The 10,209-nt window shown below is 34.8% G+C and overlaps 1 protein-coding gene across 1 annotated transcript in view; it reads right to left on the bottom strand.

The window, feature by feature from the left end:
* Positions 1-6,385: 6,385 nt before the first annotated feature.
* The window catches only part of LOC149803332 (uncharacterized), a 59,306-nt gene continuing 55,482 nt past the window's right edge, over positions 6,386-10,209 (bottom strand). The window contains exons 5-7 of the mRNA XM_089953035.1: positions 9,271-9,324; positions 8,574-8,668; positions 6,386-7,554 (exon numbers count right to left, since the gene is read on the bottom strand). Of these exons, the coding sequence (XP_089809161.1) occupies positions 7,246-7,554; positions 8,574-8,668; positions 9,271-9,324 (458 nt within the window). The 3' untranslated portion in view covers positions 6,386-7,245. The remainder of the gene's footprint in view (positions 7,555-8,573; positions 8,669-9,270; positions 9,325-10,209) is intronic.

The raw sequence follows: 10,209 nt of genomic DNA, 5'->3' as shown, positions 1-10,209 counted from the left end.
CAACTCGAATATTCCATCCATAACACAGATAAAAGATGTACGTGTCGGTAATGAGACCTGCATTATAAATATTAAAACCATTTAACTAAAAGTTTTGTATTCAATAACTAAACAACATTTCACGCCACGATATACGTTTTAATGAGAAATTGCAGATGGCTATATTTATGAACCAATTTAACTATTATGTTACAGTTTGTGCAAAGGTGTCTTAACATCCTGATGTTGCATTGTGAAAGCGTTATACAATTCCTCTCAATTAACACACGAGCTCTGAAGTCAGTTAACTGTCGATTAGCTAATTTGAATCTGAAGTCAGTTAACTGTCGATTAGCTAATTTGAATCTGAAGTCAGTTAACTGTCGATTAGCTAATTTGAATCTGAAGTCAGTTAACTGTCGATTAGCTAATTTGAATCTGAAGTCAGTTAACTGTCGATTAGCTAATTTGAATGGCTACTGAACCTTTCTTTGGCGTCCACATTCAAGGCATGAATAATTTATGAACGGTCTAGGAGCTTATATTCTGTTGTCAACTTGTAACTTGTCATCTACTTGGTTTGAAATTGTACCTACGGTCCGATGTTCCATTGATTTTCTTATTTTTCTTGTGACTCGAGTTTGAATAGTGGTTTCATTAAGCAATGGTTCCACCCCTGAATTTCAAGTTTTGCACTACGATACATTTTTATTTTTATGTATATTTAATTTGCATTTTTTTGTTTGTCATTTCTGGCCATTTTATTTTCATAATATGATATGGATAATAGCATTTTGGAAATGACCTTGTCCAAAATCATGTTTACCTGAATCATTGATTATATATATATATATATATATATATATATATATATATATATATATATATATATATATATATATATATATATATATATATATATATATATATATATATATATATATATATATATATATATATATATATAGTAAACATGTTTATCTCTATTCGAGTCTAGAACATTCAAAATTCCCCATGAATTTTTGGGTCTACATGTTGTTTATTATATATTTTATATTAGAATTTTCGTAAGAGACTTATAATTATTAATTATAATTAAGATTTTATTTTCTAAACATTTTACCATTCAAGAAAGAAACTTTCCATTAGGTAATAGTGTTTATTTTATAGAAAATGCAAATTGTGACTTGAAGTCAGGTGGCGGACTATATATTCTTCATTTTCTATAAATGTATGATTCGTGCTATAAGACCTTGCGGCAGAATCAGTTATATTATTGTTACGTTCAGTAGTTCATTTGGGGTGGTATTTTATTTATTCAAATTATTTAATTTAAGTGATTCTTCTATGAAAATATAAAGTGCTTTTCAAACATAATATTCTTAGAAATAAGAATGAAATTTGTCCCGAAATTTAAAATAAGTTTAATTCTGGGACTGTATTATTGTGATCCAACAAAAGACTATTGGTACATCACCACGACATAGGCTCATCACATTCAATAAATACTTTCAGCATTGAACTTAATTTTGGATTTCCACTAACGTTTATTCAGAACTTTTATCAGTAGGACTTGTGTTTATATAGTTCTATGAATATTTGGGATTTAATTCGAACTACTGTTAGTTTCTATTTTGATATTTTCACTCTCAAGTTGTGGAAAAAACTATTTGCTGAATTTAACAAAGCTTGTTGCTCAAGCTCATTTTTTTTACTTGTTTTAAGACCGTAGATTAGTAAAATTATTGAAAAAGTTAGTCGTGGCCTATGGGATCATTTGTTCCTTTACTGAATGTCCTGTAATGCTTTTATCGGCGTAAAACAGTGTCTTTTAAGTGTTCAACATGTACCAGGTTTCGAATGTGAAGCGTTGTGTTGAAGAAAGCATCAATGTATACCAAAATGTTTGAGATGAACTTTTACAAAACTTAGCAGCTCACATTTTCTTCAAATTTTGTATAGGGAAAGACCAGTAGTATAGTGGGCCATTATACGGACAATGGATATCTCAGTCAAAAAAGTCCCGGGCCACTATACTGAGAAGACTTATACGGATAAAGGGAATTACCATTCCAAAAGCCCCTGGGACACTATACGGACAATGGGAAATTTAACATGGGTGGGATACTTTACGGACAATGGAAATTGAACATACGGAATGCATAGCGACACTGGATTGGGACTGTCTACGGACAAGGGGAAACTGAACAGGAGTGGGATACTTTACGGACAATGGGAATGGAATTACCATTACAAGACCCCTTGGGCACGTTTACGGACAATGGGAATTTAACATGGCGAATATTGGGCCTGTATACGGACAAAGGAAAGTTGGGTATGAATAGGGACAATAGGAATGATGAGGGCACTTTAGGGACAATGGGAATTACATGGACAAGACCTCATAGGCACGTTTACAGACAATGGGTATTTAACACTAGGAATATCGGGCCTTCATACGGACAAGGGAAAGTTTGGCCTGTATACGGACAATAGGAATGATGAGGGCACTTTATGGACAATGGGACTTTTATGTTAAAATAGGAGGGTTGTAACCTGGCAGCAAGGAGTATTTAACGTGGGGAAATTTAACATGCAGTGAATGGGGAATTGAACATAGCGACAAGGGGTTAGGACACTTTAGCCTCAATGAAAATCCCAATCAAAAAGGTCGTGAGGCAACATTGGCGTCATGGGGAATTTAACATGTGGAGATTTAACATGGAGTGAATGCGGAATTGAACATAGTGACAAGGGTTTTTGCCACTATACGGACAATGGGACTTCTCTGTTAGAATAGGAGGGTTGTAACCTGGCGACAAGGGGAATTTAACATGGGGAATTTTAACATGGGTGGGCCTGTTTAGCGTCAAGGGTTTGGGACTGTATAGCGACATAGGAAAATTGAACATATCGACAAGGGATTGGGACTGTATAGAGACATAGGGAATGGAACATAGCGACAAGGGATTGGGACACTTTAGCGTCAAGGGAACTTATATGTTTAAATAGGGTCCCAGCACATTTTCGTCAAGGGGAATTTAACATGGGAAATTTTAACATGGGTGGGCCTGTTTTGCGTTAATGGATTGGGAGTGTATAGCGACAAGGGAAAACGGAACATAGCGACAAAGGATTGTGACTGTATAGCGACAAGGGAAAATGGAACTTAGCGACAAGGGATTTGGACTGTATAGCGACAAGGGGAATTTAACATAGCGACAAGGGATTGGGTCACACTAGCCTCAATGTGACCTTAATGTTAGAAAGGGGAATTTAACATGGGGAATTTTATATTCACACAGGAGACAATGGGAATTTAACATAGGTTGGGTTTGTATAGGGACAATAGGAATGCTGACGTCACGGTACTGGACATTAGTGCATTCTTCACCCTCTGTCAAGCATATAAAAATATCTCGTGGAGGTGTTTGAGTGTGATGGGTTTTCCACATTTGACGACTTCCAGTGGCATGCCATCTTTACCGGGAGACTTTCTGTTTGCGTTGGCTATATATGGCCTCGCTAAGTTCATCATCAACTGGTTCATCGTTGAGATAGTTCAAGACCGGCTAGTTATCGATGGCGTTGAAAGCTGTATCATTGACAATGTCTTCCTACGTGTACAGACCCGAGTAGTTTTCTACCCACCGCTTCATTTTCTGGTCGTGATCATATATGGTCACCCTTATTATTCATTTTGGAGGGGTTGTCGTTTTGAAATCAGACATATTGATTTGTTGATCACTTCGTACATGGTTCTGATGTTGCCTGTACCTGCTGATTTCTGGATGTTTCTTGCATAGCTGCAATCAAAGTCATTGACATGACGTCTTGTAGTCTTTTGGGCGTTGCTTCTGGCAGTTCTCATTACTTAAAATTTTCTGGTTTGGGACACTCTTATAGTTGGCAAGGGAGATGCATCTGGCCTCAGTAAATTGGATTATATAACTAAAATTTGCTTTGAATCAATTATTGGATTTGTTATGCTGTTTGCTAAATAATGACAGGGATGCGCTGTATATCACATTCTTTTGTAGTTCACATTTCTTTCTGGGCACTCTTACCAGGGCCGTTGAAGCGAAGAGCTTGTTGCATGGTGTCAGTGTACGGCTTTGACTTCACTGTGTCTGGTACTGTGCCAGCATTGATGCTTGGGATTACATTGTGTTTCGAGAGGTGAAATTTATTTGGTTGAAGTATACTTCAGGCTTTTCGTATACATTGTCCCGCAGACGATGGCGAGCTTAACCTTTATGTGCACGTTGATTTATGTGTCTACCGTGAGCTTATAGGTCTTTACATTTTAAGTTGACGTATGAAATGTATAATCAATTAGCAAACTAGTGACAGGGTTGGTTCATTAGTGTTAATGGTAATAGAACAAAGCTGTACTAGCAATTATATAAATATGAATACAAAATACAAAGCCAAATAAAATGTTTAAAACCACATCATGCTCCTCCGTGATAAAATTGACCTTGCGACATATTCTTGGTCGCAAGTCCATAACTGAATCTTACTGATGTTACAAACTTTGCATAGTCACAATAGATATTCACTGACTACAGTCTGTCGCATGATTATAAAGTACTCAGAGTGTTATAAATCAGCCGTTTAAACTATTTACCGTTTAAAAAAACTCCGTCGAGAAATACATGACTATAAAATCTATAATTGTTTCTTTGCTTCTTGGTTTTTGCCGTTTTGGCTATATTTAAATTACAAACTATTTTCGATGTCAGTTCTTTTTATTGCTAAAAAACTGCATTTGTTTATAAATACTAATAGACTGACAGACATACAGGAGGGCAGGCGGACACATATAACTTGCCTTTTAAAGCAGGAAATCTTTTCCAGAAAGTATTAAATACGTACATCATTGGAAAAGAACAGCCAACGTTTGTCTCGTTCCATGATCTAGAAACGGAACTGTACAATCAGAACAAGTGTTGGATTGAATAACTCGACTATAAAGATGTTATATCATCACAGCAGTACATTTAATTTGGCGATATTGTGTTTAAAAAAAACAAATCAGGTTCACATATTATGCTGTATAATGACAGTTATTTGTGTACATTATAAGTCAGGAAAACATTAGTGTCATCAAATGACAGCCATTCGTTTTCAGATACGGAAATAACTTCAAGTATGCTGCAAAGATCATAAAGGTCAGCTTTGCAATCGAAAAGAAACATGGATAAAGGTAATTGTTGTTCTGTTTCTGTATATATATATATATATATATATATATATATATATATATATATATATATATATATATATATATATATATATATATATATATAATATGCCATCTGTTTTAAAGCACAGTAGTCTGCATCAAGGATTGACGAGGTAGGTGTAAACCAATTAAATAGTTGCTTCTGACAGTCATTCCCCTATAAATAATTAGCTTTACTGATCGTGACAAGGCAAGACAAGACAATGCTTTATTACACTTAGGTAGCAAGGTTTACCACAAATGAGGTATAGGAGAAAACAAAGATGAATAATAGACTGTAACATCATTACATAATGCTCAAGAGGGATTAGAAAATTTGGAAAACACAATATAAGAAATAGCAAATATTCTTCAAGAGTTGTATGTCACCTGTATTCATTAATTGATTATATTTATAAACGTTAGTAATTGGAATGTAAAAATGAGTTATCACGTTTCGTCTGTCATCATGAAAATAAGAACACACAGGAATGTGTGATATTCATCATTTATTTCTTGCGATTGACAGAGTGTATAACAGATTTCGACTGACAGAGTGTACAATAGATTTCGACTGACATAGTGTACAATAGATTTCGACTGACAGAGTGTACAATAGATTTCGTTATAGGAAAAATTAGTCCAATCTTCAACAACAATCCTATGATTTGCTGTTCTTAACTTAATTAAACTTTTAAATATATTTTGGTAATATGCGATGGATTTTTTTCTAAATCCTAACAAGATTTAAATGACCTGTAATTAAGACCTTTTGATGACGTGCTGATATTAGCCACGAAAGCTTGTCTGTATTGATCTTTAAGTCAAAGTTCTACAGATTTTGTTAACCAATTAACAGACACAAAACGTGTGTTGCGTCAAAAAGCACGGGTAAACGTATACATATGTTTAAGTCAGAGGTCTCAAACACGCGTCCCGTGGAGTTAATGATAACGCAATTTTTTTCTTCCTAGCTAATCAGTTTTGATAACAATTCGATTGTTATATTGTTTACTTCTTCTTTCCAACATTTGAACTGGCTGTCTTTTATATGAGCCGTTTTCGCTGTATGAAAAGGTTTCAGTGAGACAAGCTTATGAAACTTTTGACTTAAGCTGTACTTCGTATCGCAAAATAGTTTATATTGGTTACAACAACAAACAAAAATAAAAAACCAGCTCTCTTGTCATGCATGTTTCTCTAAGCATGCAGTTACTACTATTGTTTTTATTAGCTTGGAAGGGGGAAGAGGTGTTTTTAACAACACATGTAGAACTGAAACAATACAAATAAAATACCTTGCCCAATCACACACCACGGCAGCCCATCCAGGCTTTTCTGGCCCAGATTGAAACAAGCGACAAGTGCCATGCGAATAAGGAATCTTTAACACTGAGCCACGGGGACTACAACGCTAACTGTTGCATGACGGGCATATTGCATTTGCTTTCGCTGGAATTTACAAAACTAATAAAAATTTGTACGGCAGACATTCTGTTTCGGGATTGGAAGAAAACTATCACGAGAACTAAATAGACAAGTGTTTTATTATTTTATGATTTCTAACTTCGTGTATAATCTAATGAAACAGTTACCCAGAAGGAAACAGCATACAACTTCTGCAGTAAATATTGTATTTCCATCGTTACATCTTCCTTACCCGGTTTTGCAGATCGTGTCCAGAATCTTATGATCAGCTTTTAATGACCTTTTTATTCTGCAGATAGATTTTTCCAAATCCCAATTTACCTGTGCTGTATTATAACGTTTCTACTTTGTATATTTTTATTACAAAGCATATATCAATAAATTAACGTGGTTCTATCTACACAATAACATACAGTATTATATAATAATAAAAATTAGTACAATGTTTTAGTGTTATTGCAACTTTCCAGAAGGTATTGCCGCAAAGTATTAGCATTCACATTTGATATCGTTACAGTTTGTTTTTCTCTTTTTGTTTTGTCGTTTGACTGTTTCTTTGAAACAAATATCCACCCCTTTCCACCGTACTCCCCCAGTGTCGGATTCATCATTTACGCGTATTTACTCCTCTTGGGTGGTTTACCCTTTGCAGCAGCAACAGCAGTAATGGAGGGTTCCACGTGTTTGAACAGTTTTGTCAGAGGCTTCGCTGCCAATCTTTCATGAGGAGGTTTAGGCAGGATTGGGGCTTGATGTGATGTCTTCAGCGCCACATGAGAGTTAAATGGTATATTGAATGGTACTGATGCTTTGTTTGGTATCTTAACCGGCACATGCAGATTCGCTGGCTGGTTGACACTGGCACCGGAAACGGGTCTGGGACGTGGTTGATTACAAAGGTTTTCAGAGCAAGACATTGGCTGCAGGAAAAGAAATAAGCATCTTGTGTTAGTGTATTTGTAACTAGAATGCGTTGGTTAAAGACATATTTCCGCACCCACTGGTTTTGTCTCCAGTCATATATATATATATATATATATATATATATATATATATATATATATATATATATATATATATATATATATATATATATATATATATATATAAATGAGCAAATGTCGTTGTCATAGCTACAAAGTCTGATTACGCAAAAAAGGAGCATAACACGTGAATAATTTGCATAATATTTTTAATTTTAAGCTGTAGATATGTATAGAATCGGTACAATCAGAACAAAGGAATTTAGTTGATGACGTAAGTAAGTAGGTCGGCAATTAAAAGATTGCCACATCTATAGAAATATCGACAACTATCCAATTAAATGCCCTATCCCATTGCTCCTAACTAAAGAACATGGATCAGACTTGTAAAACAGTTGTTCACATCTACAAATATCCCCCAAATTTCTCTCATTGTTTAATGTCATTGTCTTTAAACGGTGTAGGATTTATGTAGATGGGCCGACAGGTTTGCATCGATAGGGAAATATTCTTTCCTGATGATATAGTCTCTGAACATGTTATAAATCAGTCATCATTAACTCGTCGCATTTGTCTTTATTAAAGAACCAAAAAACGTTTAGCTTCAAGACACGATGCTACTGAATATTTGCGTCATCTTTTATTACAAATCCATCCATTTAACTTTGCACATATAAAGTGGTGAATACACTTAGCAGAGTTATTTTTCGAAACATTGAATGTCCACCTAGAGTAATCAAATAAAAAAGGGGGGACGAGCGATGGGAGGACAATATATTCTGAAGAAAACCGTCGGCCACGGGTGTCCGAGCATTTGGCTTTATATAGGACATAATGGGATTCTAGATCGAGATCGTATCAACAAGATCAAAAGGCAGTGGTTTCAAAACTGCGATATACACAACTATTTGTTCACGTTTTCCTTTTTTAAATAATAGTGCATAAAAAGTACTAACCCGACCATAACGTCCGCAGATGCAAATGTGACAGACAAGACGATATTGCTGTCCGACACTCACAGGCTGATTTCTCGAGTCATAGCAGTACCCAGCTGCAAAATAGAGAGACAGACTGAAAACGATATTCTCTGCTAATTATAATCGGACCGTTTCGTCATAACAGGAATTCGACCAGTCTGAAGTCACTGTTTCAAATGGAGTACTCATTTGAATAAGTACTCGGGGTTTATCTATTTGGCCAGGATGTATAAAATCCTTTTACAATGTCATTGTTTTAGGATAAAAACGTATCGCAAATATAATTCTAGTATTTATTTCCGTTTTTTCAAATTCAATTGAACAAATTTATAACATACAGCACGTCTGCATTTGAAAGTAGGATAAACGGTAGTACCCGAGAAGACCGAACATTTTCATATATAAAACCTGGCTCCGAGCCCTTTTATGCAATACAATGTTTGATGCGAAGAGCTGTTATTTTTACGTTGTAAATTCTAATGGCGAGCTGTATAAGACTTATGGACAATAGTGTTAAACATAATTGAGGGAAATATTGAGTTAGCAGCGACTTCATCTAGTAATAACTAAAGAAATTATTGTGGGGAAAGAAAAGAAGGACAGACAGTTCCAATTTAATATGTTGTTTTCTACCCCAAAAGAGGACAATCACATTAATTATTTTTAGGATACTTACCATTATTCGCTTGAGGGTTTCTGCCGTTATTCTGGAAATCGGAACCGAGTAATCCTAGGAAAACAAATCGTATTTTAATTATGGATACCTTCCAGATAATGTAAATGTATTAAATGAAGAAATAAGAAAAAAGGCGCAGATTTATCAATGACATCCTTCCTCAGGACGAATACCATCCGTCAATCGACAAACAGACATACAAGTAAACAATTATTTCAATCACCCACTGTTATGTTAAGCGTATTTATGTTCCGGAACATCCAATGATTATTGATTTCTTCTTTAAAACAAAGATTATTTTGCTAAGGTTCATAATGGATTTGTAAGTAATCATGTTGCATAAAGTTTCAATTGTAATTCCTTTCCGCTACGAATTGTGAATTTATTATTTGTAAATAGCTTGCGTACTGTATCTGAGATTTGTATGTGTTTCTAAATATCCTAATTTTTAACTGTATTTATGTAGTCGAAACCGTAACAGTTTCCGAAACAATTCGTACATTCTGACAGGTTTTATAGATATCAAATATAATTACCACGGCGACCAACTTAGAAAACTTCGGTCTCACTTCAAATTCAGATTCAAAGCTAGTAGGCTAAGTTCATTGAAATGTTTTTTAACATAAATTATGTGCTCGAACACACAAAGTTATTGTGCTTGAAAGATGCAGAAAAACTACGACGGCATTCTCCATCTCGAAAACATCACTACTCTCCATGAAGTTTATATAGACACATGTACAGCAATGAATGCACATAAATAGAAATGATTATTAAATTACATAGCCTTAGGGTTATGTTTGTAACCTACTACATTTAATGTTATCCTTCTCATTGCAGAGAACACATTGCACAATTATTTTTGAATGGTTTCTGTTTCATTAGCTTTTAAAATTTGATACAGTGGAAGAAAGTCTTGGTAGGCACGTCGATGTGTAA

The sequence above is a fragment of the Sinohyriopsis cumingii genome, chromosome 3, assembly GCF_028554795.1.
Source record: "Sinohyriopsis cumingii isolate HCF-2022 chromosome 3, ASM2855479v2, whole genome shotgun sequence".
In the NCBI taxonomy this organism is placed as follows: domain Eukaryota; kingdom Metazoa; phylum Mollusca; class Bivalvia; order Unionida; family Unionidae; genus Sinohyriopsis; species Sinohyriopsis cumingii.
Note: the sequence above shows the minus strand (reverse complement) of the source record. Positions and strands in the feature narration are given on the sequence as shown.